The following is a 25,562-nucleotide window of genomic DNA, read 5'->3' as shown; positions in this document are numbered from 1 at the left end:
CATGTTTTTGGAATTTTCAACCAAAATTGAATTGGTTTGAAAATAAAATGTTTTGACTTTGAAATCTCAGCTTTTTGTAAAAGTTGAAGTCTCAGTTAAATGAAGTCTAAGTTTTCCCAGATCCACCTCAATCCTAGGTCCATGTCATTCAAACATTAACTGAAGATGCACAGGGTGTGAGACTGTCTTCCTGTTACTGTATCCGTAAATACAGCTATCCAGAAAGACTGGCCAATTGTTCTGAAAAAGTCTTGATTCCACTTAAACTGTCTGAAGATTTCCTGAATGACTTCTAACATTTATGATTTGAGCAGACGGTACCTAGAAATTTAATTTAAACTTTTTACCAGATTATTTACTATTTGTAAGAAAAGCCTTTTTTCTTTTAGGTCATCGTTTGTAAAAATTGCTAGTACCTATAAAGCCATCTCCAAAGAAAATAGTGGAGGGACACATAGACAAACAATTCAACTACCAGCTTTGCAAGGACTTGGAAAGGTTATAATCTATCCCTTACTCCAAGAACCTGGCAACCCTAGGGACACCCAGTGGTTTTGCTTTCTGCACTTTTAAGATTTTATCACAGAACCTGATTCCCTGAGTTCACAGGATAGGTCAGGTTGGAATAGACCACAGTGGGTCACCTGGTCCAACCTCCCTGCTCAAGCAGGGTCATCCCAGACCACATGGCATAGGATTGCATCCAGATGGATCTTGAATATCTCCAAACAGGGAAACCACAACCTCTCGGGGCAACTGTTCCAGTGCTTGGTCACCCACACTGTCCAGTTCTTCCTCGTATTCTGGTGGAACTTCCTGAGCATCAGTTTACACCTGTTGCCTCTTGTCCTATTGCTGGGCATACCAATACCCTGGTTACATCCTGTTGGCACCCTCCCTTCAGACACTTGCAGACATTTATATGGTCCCCCCTCAGTTGCCTCTTCTCAAGGCAGAACAGGCCCAGCGCCCTGAGCCTTTCCTCGTTAGCGAGATGCTCCAGTTTCTCGATCGCTAAGGAGGTCAGTCCTACGCTACCATCGCTGAAGTCAAAACCATTCTGGTGAGGGCCCCAACCTGCCAAGGTGCTTTCCTGTGGTCTTTAAAATAACCTCTACAAAGCCAGAACTCCAAGGATTCGCACGCTGCTCAAGGTCTGTCCTTGATGCCGCCAGGCCTTTAAGCGCAGCTCTACCCTCGCACCACGGGGGACGCAGGACGAGAGGCTCGGCTCTCCCAGGCAAATCCCCCCGCGCTCCCAACTCGGCCGGGACGCGCCGGGCGCCGGGCGGGGCGGAAGGGACGGGGCGGACTGAGGGGAGGTGGCACCGGGGCGGGAGCTCAGCCGAGCCCCGCCCGCGCCCCGCCCTCCGGCGCTGGCCTTCGCAGCCGGGAAAGGCCGGGAAGATGCTGGAGACGCTGCGGGAGCGGCTGCTGAGCGTCCAGCAGGACCTCACCGCCGGGTGGGTATCGCCCGCGGCACCGCGGGGCTGGAGGGGGCAGCGGGAAAGGGGCCTGCGTCCCGCAGCCCTGCCGGGCAGGGGGGGAAAGCAGGTGACCGGGGGCCGGGGAGGCGTGGACTGGCACAGGGAGGGAGGAAGAGGAGGAGATTGCGCAGACGGGAGCCGCTGCCGGTGCCGGTCTGTCACCCGGGGTGCCCTCCTGAGTGCGGGGACGGGCTGGAAAGGCGGCTCCAGGGTTCCGAGTCCCGCCGCGTTCCCGCCTGCGCTGGGCGGCTGATGGCGGGCTGGCGAGCCCTGCGGTGCCGCGGGCAGCTGTGGGCAGCAGGAGGAGGAGCCGCGGTGCCCAGGAAGCAGCTGCGGTCAGGGGAAGGAGAGACAGAGAGGGAGAGAGGGACAGACAGACCGCTGTTGTGAGAGAAGATGTGAATGGGGTCAGTTAACGCGCTTGAATTTTTTATGAAGTTACCGACCTTCAAGGTTTCATGGATCAGCGTAATCCCTTAAAGAGCATTTCTGGGCGCCACTTGGTGTGTGGAGAAGCTCGCTTTTCCTTGGAAATGAGTTACTGTCACTTGGGGAAAAGGAGCGCAGGATAAGCGGATGGAACAGCTCCACGCTTGCTCTAGAAAGTAGAAAGATATTCTCCCTGCGTTGTCTCACAGGGTTTATTTGGGTAGGCCCCGTGTCGATGCTGTTTTTAGTACAAGCAGGTGGCCCAAGTGAGTGTCACGGAAAGCCAGCGAGTGGCCGGAGGACAAGGTCATGCCTGTGCTGCAGAGCTGATGGCTCATGATGAGCCACAGGAGAGTATTGTGTTGTAATCAATTGCTTTTAAAAACTCTGTGGTCTTTGGTAGCGTTAAGGCTGCCTTATAATACCCCTATGGCAAATATTTATATATAGTGAGGAATGTCTGTGTACCCCAGAAACTTAAAATGAGCAGTTTATCATTACTTACTTCTATACCGGTGTATGATGGTCAAGAGAAACTGACAGAAGAGGCTGCCAGTCAAACAGATAAATTGCTTACATGTTATCTGTCTCATCTTGCCACACAACAACTGAATATTAAACTGCCTTAAAAATACAGACAAAAGCATTGCTTCCTTTCTGTCTGAGTTTCTCTTTTGCTTCTCAGAAGAGCTGATATCTCAGTATAGTGTAAGGCGTTTTTGAAAAGGGTGTTTTTCACATGGTGAAAGAGAACAACAGAAAGGTCATAACATGCCAGATCTGATGGTCATTGAACTCTGTGGTTCTGTATTTGTGTTTTCCATATTTGCTGCAGTGGAGTCAGTATATTTCCATGTATTTTGCTTTCTTTCTGGTGTTGCCCTGTTTTGTTCTGAGAACAGTCCCTGATTTCATTATGTCCATCTTTGTGTTTTGGCAGCTCCATTAATGTGCCCTTTTTCCAGTGTCCTGTCTTTAAGTGGTATTTTCATCTATGGTGTAATCTCTCTTTTTTTTTTTTTTTTTTTTTTTTGGCCATTGGGAGGCTGTATCTCAGAACCACAGTGGCAGAGAAAGGGTGTGGAAGGCATCTTTTTTTTTTTTTTTTTTTTTTCCCTTAAGTGTCCCCATACAGGCAGAACACAAGTTGACCTGGTTTGCCCCCTCTCCCTTCCTAGACCATGCAACCTAATTTCTTGGTGTTCTGGATTACTCTGTTCTGCACCCTACCAAAGTGGTAAAATAAGTCATTTTGTGATGTTGGGACTTTAGCTTAAAATTGTATAATTCTCAAAACCCAAATAAAGTATTTTTGGTGTCAAGTTGTGGCCAACTTGTTAACTACACATAAGTACTTGCAAAGTAGAACAAGTTGAATTTCATGAAATTGCAAGGGGGGAAGGTTTTCCAGGGCTTCTAAGAAAATTAGAAAATAATACTCCTGAGGAGTATGGGAACATGTATGTATTACTGAATAAGATTAAATCTGGGTTGTGTGGTTTAAAGAGAGCAGTTTAGAGTTATTAGCCATTTCTGTGGCCTCCTTCCTTGCTCAGTTGTGTCTGCTGTCTAATTCTGCGTGTCCTCTGAGCAAGGTATCTAAATTTGGACCCATTCACCTGTTAGCAAGCTTTTGCAGACAGAGGAGAAGCAACCAAAAGGGATGCAGTGGAGAAGGGCAAATTGCATAGCTTGCTTCAGCAGTGGGCTCTTCCTCAGTGTGCTGTGGTTGTTGCTACTTGGCTTGGCTGTTATAAAGACCTCTCTGAGAGGGAGTGGAGACCTGCCTTAGCATGTCTTTTCTCAAATTGTAAGCCACCTGGTGTGCTGTAGAGCTTTGATGTTTCTTTGAGTTCCTGGAAAACAGTGATCAAGACTGGGGGAGTGATTTGACTACTCCTCAAAGCAGCCTGAATATCTGTCTGTATATTAGGTTGTTTCTCAGTCCCTGGGTCACTCAGGATTACAGATCTCTCTGTCCTGTGTGGAGGATATCTTTGGCTCTCATAGTTCATTTCCATCTTGCTTATGTCTCTGTCATTTATTTCTTACTGTCCTGAGCAATAAAAGTTTTTTGTGACCACAAAGGGCCTAGAAATTGAGGACAGCCATTGCCTGGGTGATCAGCAGGTTTGGTTCTGATTGTACTGTGTCAGCTTGACTAGCATATATATATAAATATAAAATATATACTGTGACTGATAAAGAGTTGGGGGGAGGGTGGGTTTTCTTTTGCTTTTGAGGAGCAAGATAGCAGTCAGTTTGAAATGGACTGTGTGTGAAAGAAGCCTCAGATATGCTCACTAGCAGTGCACTGTGGTGATGCTGCCGGAGGTTCTGAAAGCTGGCAGAAGAAAAGTTGTACTTCTGCTGGTTTTGTGTAGACAGACTTATGGCAGGTGGGCACATGTGTGACTGTCATGCTTTTCCTTGCCACGAGAGCCTTCCTGTAAATGGTATTCCTCAGGGCTGGATTGGTTATTTCTATGCAGGTCTTTAGTTCCTGCCTGCTAAGGAAATTGTATCTAGAGGTGGATGACTTGTATACACAACTCCCATTAAACTTTTCATGCTGAATTGCCTGATGCACTTCTGCAAAAAATCTCAAGATTTAGCAGCAGTGTCAGTGGAAATAAATTCATACGAGGGTGTCCACAAAACTAAGGGAACTTCGATTTATTTGTGAAACAAGCTGAAACAAAATTAGTTGTAATAGACTGGAATTAAGGCATTATGTGCTCAAGCAATTAATTCTCTATTTTTGGTGTTGTAAATGTCTGATGGATTTATGTTTTGATTTGTAGGTTGAAGACTTTGGGCGACAAATCAAGAGATGCAAAGAAAAGTAGACAAAGGTACTTCTGAATGTCTTAATATATAGCATTAATATAAGATATTCTTGTTAAGGAAAAATTTGAAGTGGCTCATAAATATGAGCAAATTGCAAGAACATTTACATATAATTTTACAAAATATTATTTTGACAACAGAGAAGCTTAACGAAAGCAAATGCTTTGTTTAATACAGCCTTCATTGATAGGCCTAAATTTCTATTGGCTGTCAATCAGTTTGTAAATTGCTATTTAAATTAAATGAATATGCATTGTTATTGTAGTACTTCATAGAAGATTCAGGTTGCAGTACACTGAAATGTAATTGTTTACAAACTCTGTGAAGCTCATGTCCTAAAATTGTAACTCAGGGTTTTGGGTTTTTTTAGTGTAAAAACATAAATAGGAGCCTTTTTATTGGGAAGATATGTGTGTAATGAAATACTTCAGTTTTCTGTTTCAAGAAGTTTTGATAATTGTGCTGATTAGGTTTTCTTTCTTTCATTGATTTGGATTTTTTTTTTTTTTTTTTAGTAATCTGCATTTTAATTCTCTGCTCATTTTTTCAACCTGTGTAACCTTCAGGGAAAGACTAATTGTCTGTAAATGACATCTGTGAGAGTTACTTCTTAAAATCAAATATGCTTTAGTGAAAGCATGTTTTTATTAAAACATACTACATAGACACAAATTAGTTTAAAAGCAAGCCAAGTGCTAAAAACAAAGCATCTGAAATAAACTGTCCTAAGTTCTGAATCCTGATGTTTTAGATATATATTTTTTTTTTTAACAGAGGACCAGTTGTATGGAGAAGGCATTGAGGCTAAACTAAGACTGGAGGATGGTCTGAATAAAACTATTTTAGGCAACTGCCTTCTCTGTGTTTCCAGTCCATAGTATTTTGGTTCTTCTGGAGCATTGTTTTAAATATTCATTGCTTTTTGAGACAAGCACTGGGTGAACCAATTGAAGCATCAGAAACAGGGGAATGCTGAGGTGGCTTCTGCTTTTCTGATAAAGTTTAGGGACAAACACAGCTTAGCTTGATTGTAGGGATGGCTGAGGGCATGTGGATGGGAGCCAAGAGAGGCCAGTAAGAGTGGTGATGTTGCAATGGGATTTTGTCACTGTCCCTCTGACCAGGGAGAGAATGATGTTTTCTCCAAACAGTTTGAGGAATCCTCTGTCCAGCTCCTGAAAGGACAACCCATCAGTATGCAATCAGCAAGTGCCCTGGGAGGGTGTCAAGGATAACTTCTTGGTGCCTCTTTATGATCTCTTTGGCATGCTGGAATAGCCAGAGCTCACCTGGAACTGACATTTAAAAGAGATGTCAGGGACAAGAAGAGCGACTGGCCCGGCACTGGTAATAAAAGGCTGAAAGAAAGCATGGGATTGGTGATGAATGGGGTGAATTACAGCAAGTGTAGAGGTTGTTGAGTTATTTAATGCCTTTGTGGCTTCAGTACCTTGTGCTTAGTGAAAGGGGTCAAAGAGACTGACCAGAAGTGATTGAAGATCCTCCATAAAAGCCCCTAGGACCCATATGTGCCAAGAGGTATCTCATGAAAATCAAGAGGTGCAAATTCCATGTTTCCCTGGGAAGAAAGTATCCCCTGCAACAAAGCAGACTGGGGCTGACAGACTATCTGGGAAATAACTTTGCTAAAAAGACCTTGGAGTTCTTGGCAGACAGCAGGCTGAATGTGAGCCAGGGACGTGCCTTGCAGCAGGGAAGTCCAACAGCTAATGGGGCTGCAAACAATACTTATACAGTGGGATTGAGGAAGGTGATTGTCCCCTGCATTCAGCACACCTTAGATCACTAACTACCCTGTCCAGTTTGGTCCCCAGTTTGAGAAAGGTGTTAATATTCTGGAGCAATTTAGTGGAGGGCCACCAAAATGGTTGGGGCAGGAACTCAGTGTATGAGGAAAGGCTGAGATGGGCAGTTGTTCAGCCTGGAGAATAGGTGACCTCTGGGAGACCTAGCAGTAGCCTGCCGTTACACGTGAAGTGGGTATTGAGGAAACTGGTGTGAGGTGGGAACTCAAAAGGTGATAGGCATAAGTTGAAACAAGAGATAATCAGACAGGAAAGGCTGAGGAAAGCTTTCTGTGAAAGCTGCTTTGATCTCAGCTGGTTTTAGCAGGAGATAGGGACTTCTGAGGTCCCTTTCCACCTCACTGATTCTGTCTCTTTTCCCTTGCCTTAAGGACAAGGAGGTTTAGTTTATGGTAGGGTTCCCCCCCACCCCATTCAAAGTGTTTGGATGATAGCGCAGAATAGTCGGTTTGGGTGATCTTTCAAGAGAAAAATTTTGAATGATATCAAGATCTTCACATCCTTAGAAGTACTGTATTGTTAATTTTCTATGACTTATAATAAGATGTCTTATTATAAGTTAATACTTCAATTAATACTTCAAGCTGTTATTAATGGAAGTGTATGCATTGAATAGGAGATCATTAGAGCATAAAACTGGCAAAGGTTCCTTAGCTTAGTATTTATTTTCAGTGTAGAATATAAGTGGAATATCTGTATTGAGGGACATGAACTTGTGTAGTAGTCTTTTTTTTTTTCCAGAATATTTCTGTGCCCTTTTTTAGGTTAAAATTATGTTCATCCTTATATTTGTTAACTTTGTGTACTTAGAAATTATTCAATAAAACTTTTTTTTAATGCACACAGTTGAAAAGAGGTAAGAATAGACTATCATAAAACAACAAGGGAAAAAAACAGTCCTACCTTTGGAATATTCTTGTAAGATACACCGTGTAATGCATTTTAAAATTGGCAAAATGTTTGTGAAAGTAGGAGCAGAAGAAACATTTCTGTGCTCAGCATATCTGTCAGATGTGTGTGCACACATTTTTTATAACAGCCTTCTTTAACAATTTTGTACATTTGCAATTTGTTTTATAGAACTGTTCAGTGTTTGCCAGAGTTTTCTGCTGGACTGGAATTACTAAGCAGGTATGACCTTCCTTTTCTTTATTAGTGTTTGCTTCCTATGTTGGATTTAAAAAATCTAATTTCTTAAAAAAGAAATTAGAGAGGAAAATCCAAATGTTGCTACTAGGTTTTTGGTTGTTCTGTGGTTAGTAATCTAGGAGTGGTTACCAAATGATGTGTTTAAAGCTTGCCCAATCCTGAAGTGTTGTCATGTTAATGAAACTGAATTCTGGAGGAAAAGTTGCATTTAAAAGATGACTTTAGTTCATATCCTAATGCAGAGGGGTGAAGGAGGCCAGCACCGAGTCCTAGCCTGTGTTTTCATAACTTAGACATATTTGACACAATTTCCTTCTGTCTTTTTTTTTTTTTTTAATTGGAAGGGGTACATGTATGATTACAATCTTGTTAATTTTAAAAATTTTCGTAATTAAGTTGAGTTCCAAGTGATGTTTAAGGTGGTGAGTTGTCTTGTAAGTGTTGTTGGGTCCATTTAGCTTTTAATGTCTGTTAGCAGGTTAAAAAACATAAATCACTTTTTCTTTAAAAGACATTATTTCTCACTGTATATTTGTCTTGGCAGAACAGTAAGTATGGAAAGAATTGCACAGCTTTTTAAGCTGTAATTTCTGGTAGTACCTGTAAATATAAGCGCAGTGACATCCATGAATTCCTTGTAAGGGGAGCACAGTGAGAATAGTAATTTGTCTTCTCATCAGATATGAAGATGCTTGGGCTGCCCTTCATAAAGGAGCCAAAGATTGTGCAAAAGCTGGAGAGGTAAGAAAAAATAAAAATGCCATGCATGAAATATTTTAAAATGTGTAAATAATTTTAAACTAAAGTGTTTAGTACCCACCTACAAGGTTAACCTTGGCTCCCGGGTAAGCATCCACACAGCTTTGTTCACTCTCACAGTAATGTAAACAACAATGTAATGCAAATGTGAAATAACAAATAATGTGATGCAATGTAAACAATTGCAAAGATGATGTTGTATGTTACTGCTGGGGGTGTCTGGGAGAGTACAGAATGTATTTGGGGTTGTGGCACCTTTGTGGTTTCTATCTGGGCAGGGCTGTGGCACTGACACTGCTGCCCTCTCCTACTGCAAAAGAGACAGCAAGATTGGCTTGCCCAGCTGAAAAGATTTGGGAAGTGTTTGTGCTTTTTCCTATTTTCATTCACTGTTCCTGCCCTGGAAGCAAGCTGTGTGGTTTATCTGTGGAGTGAAGGGAAAGGAAACTTCCAGCAAATTTTACCAATGCATTACTCAGCAGCAGTAAGCAATTTCAAAGCAGCAGACTTTCAGTTTCAAGCCATGTTTAAGGGGCAGACAGTGTAATCTGGGTGGCCACGATGCAGAGCAGGACTGAGCTGTGGGGCTCTCTGTCCTGGCTGAAACCTTCACTTTGGCTGAGTGCATCCTTCCTGGCTCTTCTCTTCACTTAAAGACTTCTCTGTATCTTTTTATAATGGATAAATCACTTCCTGTGTACTTACAGTAAGAAAGGAAGTCTCTTATGTTCTTCTTTCTCTTGCCTAATTGTATGGCTCTGCTTTTCCCTGCATTCTAGTGGAAACCTTCAGGCATGGGAGATGGAGTTGTCCTTGGCAGTTTGGCATGTTTTACTGCTCATAATGTTCTTTTTTCCCTAGAAAATCTCATAAATGATGTGATCACAATTTTATAATACTTGCTATAGTTTGCTTTAAAAATTGTAATTGTGAAAACAATGTGAGGTTTCATAAATATTAAACCAATATAACCTAATCTCACATGGCTGCTTGGGAAAATGAGAATGAAAAACTTGCAAAAATATTTAAATTTTCCATTAAATTCAGATATTTACTTTACACACAACTCAGTGTATGTATTGCTTGCAGAGTTTTGTTTGTTACGTTTTTATAAAAAGGGGAAATTAAAAACTGTAAGCACAGAAGATTGACTGTACTGTAGAAGACCTAAGGGTCCACTTGTCCAGTATCCTATTTCTGCTTACTTGTGCTGTCTTATTTATAAATGTTGAGTAAAGTGAAAATTTCAGGCTTTAATTGCAGCTTACAGTCTTACCAAGTTAAATGGTAGATGTTAACTACCAGTTCCATGTACAAAATTGTCCTTGTAGATGATTGTCATTTCAGCTTCATTCATTTATCTCAGGGCTGAAATGTTTGTGGTGTTTGTCCTCACTTTGTGGTGGCTTGTTTTGGGTTTTTTTGTTTGGTTGGTTTTTTTGTTTGCTTTGCTGTTTAATAGATATAAATAACATATCCCAGTCTCAGAAATAGACCTGGCTTTATTTAAATAAGACTGTTTGGTCTTCTGAATTGTTCCATTTCTCACTGGGCTTTGGAATAAGTTTACAAAACTTGTCTGGTGAAACAGGATGTTTTCTTAACAGGGATAGGTAGCTGGAGGAATTTGCAAAAGATAGAAGTTGTTCTTTTAAAAAAATTTATATAAGTGGGAAGAATTGTACATTTGAGAGCTCCTTTGTCCATTGCTCAGACTTTTTCAGTTTCTGCCTATAAAGACTTAGAAATGGAGGAATTCAGAATGCAGATACAGCCACAGGCTGTAGTTGTGTGCAAGAGGAAGAATGGGTAATGGAATTAGGAGCAGGAAAGCAGTAATTGAATCATCTTAATTATATATAATAGAAACATTTGTTACCTAAGATCTCTTGATTCTGGTGTTTTTCATAGAAAATATAAGTGAGACTTTGAAGCAGTGTATCCTTTTCTTAGCTTATTATATAATAAAAGTTAAGAAGAATGAAACAACAAGAATTGTAGTGATGTGGAAATGTGTTCATAAACATTTGGCACTACTTCAGTTTATCACAAAAGCAGAAGAGCACAAATGTTATAAAGGCAACTTTTTTTAAAATGTCATTCCTTTTACTTTTTTTTTCTAGACTATTTTGCATATGCAGAATTTTCATTTTTATTATTAAGATGAAATTGGTATGACTGGCAACATTAAACTGTTGATATAAATATGCCCAAAAATTGAGCACTGTGATGTTGTTACGGTGCACTAGTGGAACACTGCTGCCAAAATTTCAGGTATATCTTGCTTACAGTCAATAACATCCATAAAATACTTCCTGCATTGATTAGTATATTGAGAAATAACTTTTTGTCATATTTTTGTTCAGTGCATTTTGATATAAATATTCCCTCCTACAGGGGATTTTTGAGCATGTTGTTCATTTGAGGAGCACACAAGTGGCAGTGCTGTAGGGTTGTTGTGCTGACCTTATGCTTCCAAATGTATTAATTATAAAAAATTAGTCAAGATGCTCATAAACAGGTACAGAAGTTTGCAGTTAAAACCTGTTTGTTGCAGCTGGTTGACAGTGAAGTCGTGATGCTTTCTGCACACTGGGAGAAGAAAAGGAGCAGTCTGGTGGAACTGCAGGATCAGCTTCAGCAAATACCAGGGTTCTTAGCAGATCTGGAATGCCTCACAGCAAGCCTAGGTAAGTTCTTATAGACATTACAAACATTCAGATCAGTACAGAGGATTAGACTGAAGTTCAGCTGTTGCGAATGTTGTGATTTAATTTAATAAAATTTAATTTTGCTTTCTGTGGTAAAACTGTAGTTCTTAAACAAACTGGTTTTTTTTAAAAAATCAACAAGTAGCAGTGGTTCCTCTTCCAGCAGTTGAAATTTTGTATGTGTTGCTATTTGAAAAAAAAAAAATTGAGAAATATTTGAACAGGTGAAAAATGCTATTCTTGAAGTCTTATTAAATTGTTAAGATTTTTTCATAGTATAAACGCTAATGTATATAGCTGCTTCTTTAGGTTTCTGTGTAATTTTACATAATAATGTTTAAACTTATCATTTGGGGTGGGATGTGGAGGGAAATTTACCTGGCTAGGGACACTTTCAAGGCAGAAACCTTTGGTTTTGAATAATTGTTGGTTCCAAAGGTAACTTCCATAGTTTGAATTAATGTACAGGGTTAAGATATTCTGAAGTGATACTGAGCTTTTCTATAGGTAAATATTAATGCTGCCTATTAAGATTGGCAAACACCTCATGTTTGTTAGGTGGGTTGCAATTTTTAAAACTTTACCAAAGGTCAACCTGTTCATTTTATTTAAAAGATGAAAAGATAAATGCTTTGGTGGACTATTTCTGGAACCTCTCATACAAAACTGTTGATCCACTGCTGAAAATTAAATTAGGAAAAAATGTTGGGGACTCTTGGTCTCTGAAAATCTCTGCTATTGCTGAGCCTGGAAATGGGCAGGCAGTGTTTGACAAGCAGCAGCCCTGTCTGTTCCCAGTATGTCTCTTGATGCTTCCATGAAAATCTATATGGGGTGCATCAAATTAAAGCTTTGAAAAACTTCTGTCTGCACATAGATGTTAGGTAGCTAAGTTCCCCAGGGACTGTGCCTGCACTTCTCTTTATTGCAGCAGCTGGGAAGTATGCAGAAATTTCTCATGTGATTGCAGCTCTGTTTTTTTGTGGAGTGGGCTGGATTTGTGTGCTGATGAAAAGTGAAGAAAAGGAGGGTTCTTTTCTGTCTTCAAGGGCTAATTTCTCATTCTGCTATGGTCAGTGGTCATGCACAAATCAGGTTTTGTTCCTAGGTAGGCTGGTAATAACTTTGTTATTTATTCCTGAACCAGGGAATATGTGCTACTTTTTATTACAATTTTCTGATACCATCTTGTTTAATAAGGCTTTATCATCTGTGCTAACCATTTAATATTGGCTGTTTGAAAAAAAAAAATTCTAAGGAAATAAAAGTTCAAATAATGATTTATTAAAATACTGGGTTTAATATTACTGGGCAGTCCACTGGTAGCCCAAAGATAAACAATGTAATAGAAATCTAATGAAATTGCCTTTATAGTTCATAATGCTGCAAATGCTATAAAATCCTGATGAATTTGGGCTACTTTCTGATTCCTAATACAGTTTTATAAACTAGAAGTTATCTTATTCCAATTGTAGAATTTATTGGATTGGTATGTCTTTAGATATTTTTTGATACTGCAAAAGTAGGATTTAAGGCAGCATTCAGCCGCCTGCTCCGGGAAGCTAATGAATTTTGAGGTGTACTGCTAAGGCTCTGAGATTTGAACCAAACCTTCTAGGTTTACCTTTTGTCAGATTTTATGTAATTTATCTAAAATTTCTTGTTAGTTCCTCCTAACTACTGTGTTTTTTTTCTTCTAATAATTTTTATGGAGTCTATTTGAAGAGATAGATGTAATTTGTACCAAATTCAACATCTAACCTTCTGAAGGTGATTTAACAGAAATTTACTGCAATATTCTGCTCATTGCTTTTAGTTTTTATAACTCTTAACTAACTGCTTCAAATAAATATAAACTGTATTCAGCTTTTCAAGAGATGACTATTACTCTGACTGTAAATTTTGAATATGAATAAAATATTCTGTAAAAATAAGTGAAAATGGAATCACAAAGTGCTGGATTATGCACTCAAGATATAATTTGGCTAACCTTCATCATTTCAACAAAATAGTTGGTTCTTCTGACATGATTGGCTTCTAATAAATCTATTAATGCTTCCATTTTGAAAGCAGGTAGGGGACCCTGGCTTCTTTCAGTGAAAGAAATTTCAGATAATGGAAATGAACCTTTTTAGTGACCTACTTAAAATTGGTATGACTCATGTACAGATTCTTCAGCTTTTGCTATGTATTAGAAGACACATTTTCATTAGCAATTTTTTAAAGTTCTTTAGCTTAGGTATTCACATTATCAGACATCCCTCACTTGAAGCAGAAAATGTGTCCCTTCATTAAATTAATTTATTGTATTATGCAATGTCTTGTAGCTGCTACTGAGAATTTTGAAGAAAAAAGTTACTCTCATGTAAAAGTGAAAAGGACAGTTATTGCCCTTTCAAAATGCAGAATTGGAATTATCACTTAATCCAGTTTTTAGTTGAGATGTTGTAGAAAATACATGCTTACTGATATTAGTATACTTAGTGTGAAATGTGTTTTCATGTTTGAGCAGTGGCATTTTGCTCAAACGTTTGTTTTGGTTTCAGTAAATCAATACACACAAACATTAATCCAAATCCAGTTTTTCTCCCTTCCTTTTTTTTTTAAAGATCAGTTTGATACTGGTTTCAGAAAGACTGATCTTGTATATAGGTGACAGTTCCTACATAAGTTAAAAATGTTTTCCTGGTGGGAAGAAAATAAAGCTGGGCATGTAGTCACTGAGTTAAAAGCATTTGCCTCTTAGTCTTGAGGGTTTTTTTTAATAAGTGAGGGCTAGATGGGTGTGGAAATTCATTGGGGAAACAGAATATTTTGCACTGCTTAGGAGAAATATCCTTGTGTATATCTTGAGTCTTTTTTTATTTCAGATTGTGTATCAAGTATGAAAGTTGCCATTCTCTAGCTTTGCAAAATTCATCCAATTTTTTCAGAATTTGCGTTTATCTTTTACTGAGAAAAGCAGGGAAAATGTTGGGAAGATTTATGTAAAACCAGGGAATTTGAATAATATTGTGTAAAGACAGCTGTGTTCAACAGGGAATTTTTCTCTGTAGACTCCAGGACACAACACTTCAGCAGAGGTTGTTTGTTGTATTAGGTAGATATATATATATGTGTGTGTGTGTGTGTGTGTGTATGTGTATATATATATATATATGTATATATGTATAAAAGGCATAGAGTTTGGTGCTGTAAACTTGGAAGTGCCTGAGCACACAATGAAAAGGATCCTAGTGTACTTGCTATGTAGTTTCAGCAAAGAAGCTGCTTTAACTTCATGTAAGTGGTATAATAACAACTGGGCTTAAGATCCTTTCTGTGAAAACAGATAAAAATTGAGCACTAGTAGAACTGTAATTATATTAAGTTTTTCCTTTTTTTTTTTTTTTTTTTTTTTTTGGTTGTTATTGCAGCTGAATTGAGCTCTTCCTGTTCATATATGTCTTTTACTGCTCATTTTAAGCTTTTAATAATCTCTGCCCCTGTGTGACCTAGAGGTTTAGGGACCATATTTAGTATAATTGCTTCCATCCTTTTTATTTTTTCCCTTTTAGTCAGAAAAGAAATGAGCTTCGTAGAAATGTCTTTAATACTCCAGCATGGTTTCTGTTGTTTGACTGGCTGGGACAGTGCAGGAAAGCTACATTTAAAGTTAATGGAAACCTATTTTCTGACATACAGCTGTGATTTAGCTATTCTAACAAATTTTGTACTCATACAGAACTACAGATAACATAGGTTTCAGTTCGAAAAGTTATGTGGTAAATTTAAATTAGGTACACTTTAGGAAGAAAGTGTTTTCTGGATAAAAAAATCTGTGGTTGTTGAGTTCAAGGTAAATACTTTAATACCTGATAGCTAGTAAACCATGAAAAACCGTGTATGCTGATAGAAGATAATGCAGTGTAGTGTCACCTGACCAGACTTTAAACATACTTCAAAAGAATTAAAACTAAGAATTAAAGTTTCAAATAATGTTGTTATGCTTGTGGTAATGTAAGAAATACAGCCCAAACTGTTACAATTGGAGTGATGTGACCCAAAGAACAAGTCGGGGTTTTTTTCAGCTATCTAATTAAAAAAAATACAATTTCTACCAAGTGTGGCATATTGCTATATATGAAAAGTCTTAATCTAAAGGTAAATATGTTTTTTAAAATCTGAAAAAGATTTAGAGGAGATGGATTTTTCACGGCCTAAGTTTCAAATTAATTAAATCTATAGTTTTGTTTGGCACTGCCTTTGTATGCACAGTGCATATATTCTCTTTTGGGTAAGAGAGGTGGTAATTCTCAGCTGTAGCTGGTGCTGCTGCAATGGAGCTTGTCTTCAATTTTTTTTGTGAAAAGCAATTTTTCTTTCACTTCAAAAAGGAAAAATACTTCTGAAACCTCTGTTGCAGTAAAGCAGAATTGTTGCCTCCTGGAGAGATCTCTGGTGTCCATTCCTCTTCTTCAGGAGCACGATGTTTTCTGCAGTTCCCGCTAGAGGCTGCTCAAATGCAAGTGCTAGGAATCAGTTGCTCTCTAGAATTCACTTTTCTTCATCCTCTTTATTTTCCTGTCCTTTGTTGTTGTCTTTTAATATTATTTCAACAGCAAATACAGCAAAGCAGGTGGTAGGCGTTTTTAAGTGGAAAAAACAGTGGTTGATAGGTACCTTAGTAAATTATTTTCAGTCCTGCTGTTTGAGAATTTTGCAGATTAATGAGGGAGCAATTATTCCGAAAAGCAAGTTAGCACAATACAGGTATTTGGATTTTAATGCACTCAGAGAAGTCTATTTCTTAAAGAAAAAGGGCCTACCAATCATAATTGTAATCATGATATTACGCTTTGAATACATCTGGATTTTGTGAGAGAAAATTGAGTATGTGGTGAGTAATGAATGTTCCACATCAAAATATGTAGAACTGAAAACATTTTTTCCCCTCAATCTTGTTTCTGCATTAATTGTCAACTGCCTTTCTTTTTTTTTTTTTTTTTTTTTTTTGTTGTTGTTGTTTTTTGCCAATCCGTCCCACTTCCCCTCAGTGATCTGTATACAGAAAAATAATTTAGGGAAATTTTTAGTTGATTATATGATTCATGTTTCCCTTTCCTGTTGTGGATCTTCTTTGTTAGGGGCTAAAAAAATGGTGTTAAGTGAAGCAGAACATATGAATATGCATCCTAGGAAATTTGCTTATGAAGTCTTAACTTTTGCTTTTTTAGGGGAACCACAAGGATGGCTATTTATAATGAAGTAATGGCTAAGGAAGTTGGAATTATTTATGGTCCAAGATAGGCTTCAAGTGGAATGGCCAAGCCAGAACGGAGGATTTGACTGATGCCTTCAGCTTCCTGTTTCTTTTTTTGAGCATCTGAAACACATTAACTCTGGCTGCTATTTGTTTGTAAAAATGTGATTATTCTTGCTCCTGCAATTTACTTTTCCTCTGGTATAGGAGAAGGCCAGGCAAAAAGATGAATAATATTCCTGTAGTTGACACAGCTTTGTCTCAGAGTGACCAGCTGGTTAGGGTTTGGGAAAATAAATTTTCCACTGTGAGATCCTGAGGAGTGACATGAAATTTAGCATTAATCACTGTCAGGGAAAGTGATCCTTTGATACAAGGCTCACATGGGTTAATTCAGATGAGGAGGGACCTCAGGAATTGTTTAGTCCAAATATCTACTCAAAGCACTGTGAGCTATGAGATGAGATCAGTTTTCTCAGGACATGTCATAGACAAGATCTGGTTGAAGTTGAGACTGAGCAATTATGTTTAAAGACAAGATTAAGAGATGTGTATATAAAATAGGATTTTATTGTAAAATTTTCATGTGTATGTAAATCTATATTTAGCCATCAGTAAAGGGTCTGTCTTCAGAGACATAAATATATGTTCTTTTATATTACCATGGCATCATGTGAAAGTTAAAATTCTCCCTGTGTGCTTTATTTTTGTTTCATTTGAATAAATGAAGATTTGACCTGGCTTTGGTCAGCACAGATTTATTCCTTGGATTGGTACTGTGTAGGAAGTGCTAAACAGGCAGTCTGCTCAAGAAGGAAAAGTATGAGTCCTGAATGCTTCTCTTCCTCAAAAACAGGCCAGGAACCTGTGTCACCAGGATGCTGGGACATGTAGAATGGTTCAGTACCTTACTGCAAGGGAACCTCAGATGAATCTCCCTTTAAAGTGGCTCTGCTGCCACTCTTCACTATGGGATTTGGGCTGAGATTTGTTTATCTTTTGGAGCCATTCTATGTGTGTAATTATCACCATGTTAATTATTTACCTTCACAAAATCCTCTTTCTGTGCAGGTGAGTTGTCTGTCCATTGATGCAGTTTGATATTCATACAAGTCTTTGTTACAGCCCAGCTAGAGGCAAACTTTGAGGAAATGGAGAATCATCTGTTGTGTCTTGAGGAACTATGTGAGCAGTGTGAATTGGAAAGGTACAAATGTATGCAGACATTACAGCTGGAAAACTACAAGAAAACAAAAAGGTAAATAAAACACTTGTTATAAATATAAATTAGCATACAATATGAGCCTTTTGTAATTATCCCCCCCATATATAATATAATCCCTTTTATTTTCATCTTCTAAGGAAACAATAGTCTTTGACAGGATGTTGCAAATTTGTAGTAGATTCATTAAATGTCTTAGTGATGAACAAAGAGTACATGTGTTTGGAAAATTATCACAACATTGTTGTTAAGATTAAGTCATGTTTATTATTCTCCACAAAGAATTGGAATAAGGGCTGTTGTTAGTAAGCACAGATAAACTGTTGTTTCTTTTAATCCCTTGCCCTGGTTTATGGATTCCTTTTTTTTTTTTTTCCCAAGTACCTGTCAGGTTAGGAACTGAATTTTCCTCTATTTTCCTTTCAGTTCTATCAGTATCCAATCCTATAAGTACCTTTTACTCTGTATGAAAGGTATTAATCTCCTGCCATTCTCTTACTTGTAAAAGCAGGGCATTAATTCTTGGCATCAGAGTTCAACTTACAGCAGTATGTATGAAAATTCAGAACTTTAGACTCGGGAGCTTCAGGTTAACCTGAAGTAGCAAGAGAAAAATATTAAGCCCTTAAATAACTTAAACTATTGACTTCCTTGATTTTTGTTACTGCCAGTGCCAAAAATAACCTAATAAAAGGAGATAAGAAAACCAGTATTACGTTCATTATATAAATTAGGAAATGAGGGGTTGAATTGAAGTAGTTTGTCAAAGACTGTCTGACAGCCTGTTAGGGAGGGGTGGATGGATGTGGGTGTTGACTGACATGGGGATAACCAGGTTACTTGGTCTGTCCAGGCAGGAGTCCTGCTGTTAGCCAGTGGAAGCACCCTGGCACTCTCCTTGCCTCCTTGATTGTGGAAGCAAGTTTGATACATGTGGTAAGATCAGAACAAGTGGTTCTCACAGTTCTGATGAGGATGTGGTGATTGAGGGTGGGACTGTGCCAGACAGCACTGGCACGTTTTCCTTAGCATATCTGTGTTCACCCTCCTTGCCATTCTTGTAGCTCTTTCTTATTTGAATGTTTTTTTTAAATCCAAGTCTCTTCCCAAAAGATCTATTCACCCCTGATTATTTTTTCACTACTGGTTCTCAGTTATTATGTAGGGAATCTTAGGCTACTGTGGTGTTACAGATCCAGTTACTAAAGGAGTACTGATATTGCAGGTTCTACCTCCCAATACCAATACCTTAAAGATCCCCCTTCAGTTTTCTGTGAAATTTGACACTGGTGAAATCCAGTCATCCCTCATGGTCCCATCTATGGCTTTTGTCATTATCTTATTATGTTATCTGTCACATCTGGCAATTTCTCATGTCATGTCCCTTTTAGATTTTCACATCCTGTTTAGTTGTCTGAACCTCAGGCCAGGGCCTCAGCAATGGTCTGTAATTTTCCTGCAGCCTGGATTTTCTCTTTCCTAGGTCAGGGCAATTCCATATTCTCTCTCCAGGAAGAATCAACAGCAGTCGTTATGGCTGAATATTTTCTTGTTCAGACCTACTTGAGTAATCTAAATATCTAAGAGTAATAATTCCAAAATTCTAAATAGGTGCTATTTAACCAAATAACACAATTTTAAAATGCATATAAAGCAACAGAATTGGTCCCATATAATTATCTTTCTACAGTTTTCTGAATGTTTTTTTGTTCTCTGCCATCCTTGTTCCCTTTCTCCTAGCCACTGCTTTCAACGTCAAAATAAAGTGTTAAAATATTGCCTGCTCTGCTTAGCAGCATCTAATCAGTTTTATAAATAGAATGCTAAGCAAGCTACTTAGTCTAATTGTAAGCTGATTACATTTGGTCAGACCTAGACAAAACAGGAAAAATGCAGGTAATTTCTGGTTGATCATTACCACTGTATTTATTTAGGTAAGAAATTAACTGCTAGCTCATTACAGGAAGGACCCTTGCCAGTGTAGGTGCTTGAAGAGCGAGCAGCCGGTTAACTTGACGTGAGTGTGATTTGTGGTGCATGTTTTGGACTCGTATCCTCTCTTCCTCTCTTTAGTCCTTGGGGGTTTTACTGTGACACCAGCTGAAAGAATCAAGGAGGGGGAAAGGGTCACGAGTCTATGCTCTCTCTTTAGCATAGAAATTATTTTCAAGGAGTAAGTGGTTTTGTGTTTGAAAAAAAGTTCTATCATGCGTTTTGACAATATAGGGATGAAAACTGAGATGAATCTGAGCTCTAGAAACTCTGATTATTTTAAGCATGTAACAACGTAATTTCACTGGAAGTCACTGTAGAGCTTAGGCTAGAAGCTCATGTATTTCAAATCTTTTGAAAAAATCCAATCTGAAAGACTTAGAAGAAGGTACTTTAGGTCGACATCACACCTGTGAAACACAGCTTATGGTAACTATGGGATCTTATTTTAAGAAATAGGTCTTCCTAATAGAGCAACTTCATTTCAGTTCAAGCAGATCAATTTTTTCCCTTTTGTCATTGTGTTGAGTACTAATTTCAAAGTAGATTAATCAATCTACATCTTTTCCAAGCTATTTAAAAGCCTGGTCTTTGGGGGATTGGTTTTGGTTTTTTTTTTTTTTTTTCTGTGAGGTTATTTCTGGAATTTTAATATTCTATTTTTTTGTGTTTAAATCCATTGATCAGGGTGCCAGTACTGTTGTGTGAAGTCTAGATTCCACCCTTCTTTTATCTGGTTAGTCTCCCTGCAGTCGTTTGGATGAACCTTAGCATTAAACCATGTAATTTTGTTTCCTGTCTTTTTTCAATCAAGCACAATTCTTCTTCCCTTTCCTTCATTCTCCTACTGAAGATATTCTGATTGCAGAAAACTTTGTGTCTCCTTAGTCTCATGTGGCAGTTTTTGCTTTCCCAAGGGCACAGTGTCCTTTAGGAATCACTGTTAGGAGCTCACTTTTGTGTCATCTATTAGTGTGCCCTGAATGGCAGCCTTCTGGTATAAGATAAAATGTTTCTGACCTAAAGCTGTACTTGCCATGAAGCTTGTGGTGCCATTTGTATCCATTTCAGAGAGATCACCACGTTTTGAAAAACAGCAACTCCCGATTGTTGTGTCAATTAAAAGGAGCTGCCCAAATGCAGTATTTTGTAGGAATACATTGGGAATAGCAGGATCCTTGTCACTGGGAATGAGTAAATACATTTTACTGTATGTTATTTGACTGAAAACATAATTGTCTGAATGATAATTTTTTTAGGATGTCTTTTTTAAGAACCTGCTCTGTTTTTAAGTATTTGTCAGCTTTGAGAACTGACATAAAAGGAAAATAAATGTAAAAATCTAAAATACAAACCTTAGTGGGACTACTGTTTTTTCCTTTTTGATGTTATTTAAGCAAATGCTTTACTTGAAGAAAAAAAAATTCTTTAAATTTGTGTTTATTCATAATTTTTCAATTTTAGAGGTTTATTTGTAGTTGCTTTCATTATTAGTGCAGTAGGTGCACAGACTGTCGTAGTTTTTGTTGGATGCATTGCCATGCCATGATGATGCTTTAGTGCTTCTGGGGGACAAGAATGTTTGTTTGATTTACTTTCTCATTCAGAAGAGTATAAAATTTATGGCAATTGCATTGTGTAGATTAGAGATGTGTATGAGAAAATATCTTAGTTATTGTTGTTTTCTCCTGTAAACTTTATCCCTCTTTTTAATTGCTTTGGGAACAAAAGGAACAGTAAGGGTTGTTTTATGTAGATACAATGACTTATCTGAGGCCAACAACAACCAAAAAATTTGAAAAGTAGATACAGAAAAACTTCCGTATCTGTAGCTCTTATTTAGATCCCATAGCATTCCTCAAGCAATAGGCTGGGACAGTACTCTCTACTATACAGCATCCTCAGTGGTGATTCCCTCCCACCTGGCAGTGATACATTTAAATTTTACCTTCATAACCCTTTCAAGCATTACATGTAATTGATAAAATTTACTTTTTATATGTAAAAAAGTGTATATGCCCCTTTGTTGCAGATGTATCAAGCAAGTATATTTTTCCTTCCAACGTTAAGTGTACTGTGAATTATTTCTGAGACCTGAGCTACATGTTTCATAGTTCTCATCAAAGTTTTTCATCAGTGTAAATTTTCATGCCATACTCTTTTTGATCAGTCTTCTAGTGGTATAGATTTGGAGCTGCTATACCTCTGTGTAAGGGGGTATTTAAATAAACATTTTTGCAAGATTGGATGCAGAACTTTTGTTATCTTCCAGAGTTTTCATGGCAGATGTGCAGTGGATGACTGACTTTGAGTTTTCATTAGGCATTGTAACAGTTTCTGTACTCACATTGCAAAGATGTTTTCTATCCTGTTTCATGAGTTTGAATACAGCACAATCAGCAATATTGTATATAATATAATCAGAATACAGCAAGTGTTTTCATGGTGATAACTGTCTGGAATTAATTTTATAGCCACCAGTCGTTGCACTTCTTTGGGCAGGCATTTGGAATGAGAATTCCTATTGACCCTGAAGAGACTTGCATGAGCTTTGGAAGAGTTTCATGGATAACTTTGCTTACTTTTTTTGTAGTTTGAAGGCTCTAAACTTTCTTTTGTTTGTAAGAACTCCTGCATTACAGTGTTCTGCATATGTCAAGCCCAAAGGAGCACACTGCTTCATTATTAGTGAATTTTACTCCCATCAGTGCTCCCAGTATTTGGAAACATGGGGCAAGACTGAACACACAGCAGATTTGAAGATTTCAGGGGGTTTTGCAGTTTTTTCTCTTAATTCGCAAATTGTGAATGTACGTTACAATTTATGTCACTTTTAAGTTGATTTAATTTTACCCTTTCTCTGGTGATCTTTGCTTGATACAGAGAAACAATGACGTTGTTACAAAGAGATTTGATGTTTACCTTCTCCTTATAGTCTTGTTTTCTTTCAAATAGTCAAATAAAAGACTTTTTTATTTGGCTTTTGTGACCTGTGGTTAAAGACTGAACGTTTGTGTTGGATCCTCTGTATCCTCCAGCACCTTTTAATAACATTATCTAGAAAATGTTAAAACATTATATCAATCCTGCATAATTTATCTCTACCTTTATGTGGTGCTTGTTAGTGGGCATAATCTGCAAATCCTGTCAAGCTGTTAATACCAGGCATTCTTTGTCCAGACTTACTGTACCAATAATAGGAACAGATGGTTTAAGACTGCCTTAATCATAATTTTGTACCCTCCCTCTCCTCAAAAATGCATTATTTGTATGTGTAATTAATTCATTGTGGCTACTGGCAAAAGAACAGGGCTTAGATGCTTGTCATTACCACACTAAAATTCATTCTCTGAGCTGTGCCTCCTGAGAAATTCTGTGTTTCTTTGCTATGGATTATTTCCTGAGATCTTTAATAACTCCTTTCCACTTACATTGAAAACCAATTCTTTTAAAAGTAGTTTTAAAAAATGTATGAAATGTGTTCATTGACAGTGCTTCTTTGAGGGAGATTTTACATTCCTACGTCAAAGGGAGGTGTTGAGGATGCCTGAAGAGATACAAGTTGTAACTTCTCTCTGGCACAATTGCATTCATGCTCTATGGAACCACATTCAGCATTTTAGGTGAAGATTACACATGGAGTCACAAGCTCCTTTTACTTGTTTCTGTGAATTAGGGTTGTACCATATATCACTTACTGAATAAAGCCTGGCCAGTTTTTGAATACTGTAAATTTTCTTCTTTTTAATGCTTATGTGGAAATTGATGACCTGGTTAAAAGATCTGCAGTTTCTTGTGTGGCTGTTTACCAAAACCAGGCTTGCATGAATTCCTTTTCTTTCTAGAAAAAAATGGTGGAGTTGATGGTGGAGGTGGCCTTTGATGGTGGATTGCTTGTATCTTCTCTTAAACTTCTCCTTCTCTTACATTCTTTCTAGTTTCTCAAATTTTAGCTTCTCTTAATATCCTGTTCTCAAATTTCAGCTTTAAACTTTGGTTCCTAAAATTTTGGTTGTATGATAAAAACAAACTGTTGATATATGTATGTTTTAGTGATCCAAAGATGTTGCATACATAAGATAAAAGTTTTTTTAAAAATGCAAAAACTGTTGGGTTTTTTGGACAACAACAGAATGAAGGCAAAAGCATTAAAAACTGTGTCCTGTGCAAAATCCTACATCTGAAGGCATGAGCTTTTAGAGGGAGCTAAGCATTTTTTCCACATTTCAGACTCCAGTTTGGAGTGGTTTTAATGGTAAGTGGCCTGTATCAGTCTCTTAGCAGAGGACAAAACTTACCTTTAATGATTTTGCTTCTACCATTTTCTTATGATTTGGACTTTTATGAAGTCCATCTCCCTTATTTTTTACTGTTCTTTTGAATGATAGTGCCTGAAAGTTGGCTCCCCATGTTCTTAAGATTTGTTGGGTTTTTTTGAAACATTGAAACAGGAATGCTTTCACTGTACCCTGGAACTGCTGAGTATGTTAGGGGAATGCTTGTTTTTGGTTGTATTTATTAACTTGATTACTAGTTAGTGTTGGTAATTTCTAATGCAAAAATTTGCTGATCAGTTCCATCTTCTGGATTGAAGTTAACATAGAAGTTGTGCTGGAAAACAGACTTCAGCTACTTCTGTATCTGCATGAGTATGGAAGCAAAAATATCTCCATTGCAAAAGTATTGAAATGCCTTAGTTCTGTACTCTTCTCTTTTAGTGGATAAAATGTCTCTTTTGATGGTGGAGAATCCTGACCTGTCCTCAGTGTTTTGTCAGATGAATAGAAACCCTTGCCTGTGGTTCAATTCCAGCAGTAGTTCAGTAATAGTGTTGGTTTTTTGCTGATTTTTCAATACTTAAAAAGGCTTTTCATTGCTTCAGTCTCAAGTGTATTTCAAAGTAGTAATTGGCCTAAGTATCTCTAAGGAGTGCTCAACCAATCTCAGGGATGGGGGAAAACAGTTTTGTGTCAGGATTCATAAAAGTGCTAATCCTAACTACAAAAAAAAAAAAAAAAAAAAAAAGAAGTACTTGAATTATTTCTGTGCGCCGTATAAGTGACATAGGTTTTGAGTTCTCTGTTTTTTGGCTTTTACTATTGATGAGGTCCAGAGGAAAGTCCCAGAGGAGAGATCTCATGGCTTTTTAGCTTACTAAAGCTTGAGTCGAGCTATGGAAGGATTTTTAATTTTTTTTTTTTTTAATACATAATTTTGAAAACTTAACTGTACCAGACATGGCAGAGGAAATTGCAGCATTTCTCAGTTTTTGGGTTGGATCGTGTTAGGTGCCATAACTATTTTTAGATTAATTTGCTGATAAACATCTACAATTTCTTCAAATATATTTTTTGTAAATAACATTTACGGCTCAACATTTATTAACACGTATAATTGTAAAATCTTTCAAATTCAGTCCTCAATTTTTAGCATTTATATTCTCTCTTGATACTGTCTTTTGGTTATATACAAGTCTAGTAGCTGGAGTTTACTGACTGTTGCTTTCAGAGCTCATGGTATAAAATTGTTCCTGACATTAATTTAGGACTTTCTTGCTTCCTTATCTGCTTATTTTCTTCTTGAAGATCAAGTAAGGAATTCTGTCAGTTCTGGCTGATGGCATCTTTGTAAGGAATGTGATGTTTCTGTAGTCTCCTAGGTATTTAACTGGATTCCTTGATGTTTAGCTACACTTAGGAAATTGATCTTAGTGTTACAGCCCTTTGCAAGATACAGTAGAACCTGAGATATTTTTTTTTTCTTACTGTTGCTGAACAAATTGAATTCCCTTTGATCTCACTAACTTAAAACGGGATCGTTATGCCTCCTGGTCCTCCCATATTCTGATTCCTAAATTTATTTTTATTTCTCAGTGATACCAGCACAGTCTTCCAA

At 37.8% G+C, this 25,562-nt stretch overlaps 1 protein-coding gene across 3 annotated transcripts in view; it reads left to right on the top strand.

Moving 5' to 3' along the window:
• Nucleotides 1–1,342: 1,342 nt before the first annotated feature.
• DTNBP1 (dystrobrevin binding protein 1) overlaps nucleotides 1,343–25,562 on the top strand; it is a 63,481-nt gene continuing 39,261 nt past the window's right edge. The window contains exons 1-6 of one of the 3 annotated variants that reach the window (XM_059851866.1): nucleotides 1,343–1,463; nucleotides 4,721–4,771; nucleotides 7,673–7,723; nucleotides 8,422–8,482; nucleotides 11,058–11,190; nucleotides 17,579–17,711. In XM_059851866.1, the coding sequence (XP_059707849.1) occupies nucleotides 1,408–1,463; nucleotides 4,721–4,771; nucleotides 7,673–7,723; nucleotides 8,422–8,482; nucleotides 11,058–11,190; nucleotides 17,579–17,711 (485 nt within the window). In that variant the 5' untranslated portion in view covers nucleotides 1,343–1,407. Of the gene's footprint in view, nucleotides 1,464–1,875; nucleotides 1,895–4,720; nucleotides 4,772–7,672; nucleotides 7,724–8,421; nucleotides 8,483–11,057; nucleotides 11,191–17,578; nucleotides 17,712–25,562 lie in introns of those variants that run through there. The other 2 variants (XM_059851874.1, XM_059851884.1) reach the window with 2 other exon arrangements.

The sequence above is a fragment of the Haemorhous mexicanus genome, chromosome 1 (genome assembly GCF_027477595.1).
Source record: "Haemorhous mexicanus isolate bHaeMex1 chromosome 1, bHaeMex1.pri, whole genome shotgun sequence".
Lineage (NCBI taxonomy): Eukaryota > Metazoa > Chordata > Aves > Passeriformes > Fringillidae > Haemorhous > Haemorhous mexicanus.
Note: the sequence above shows the minus strand (reverse complement) of the source record. Positions and strands in the feature narration are given on the sequence as shown.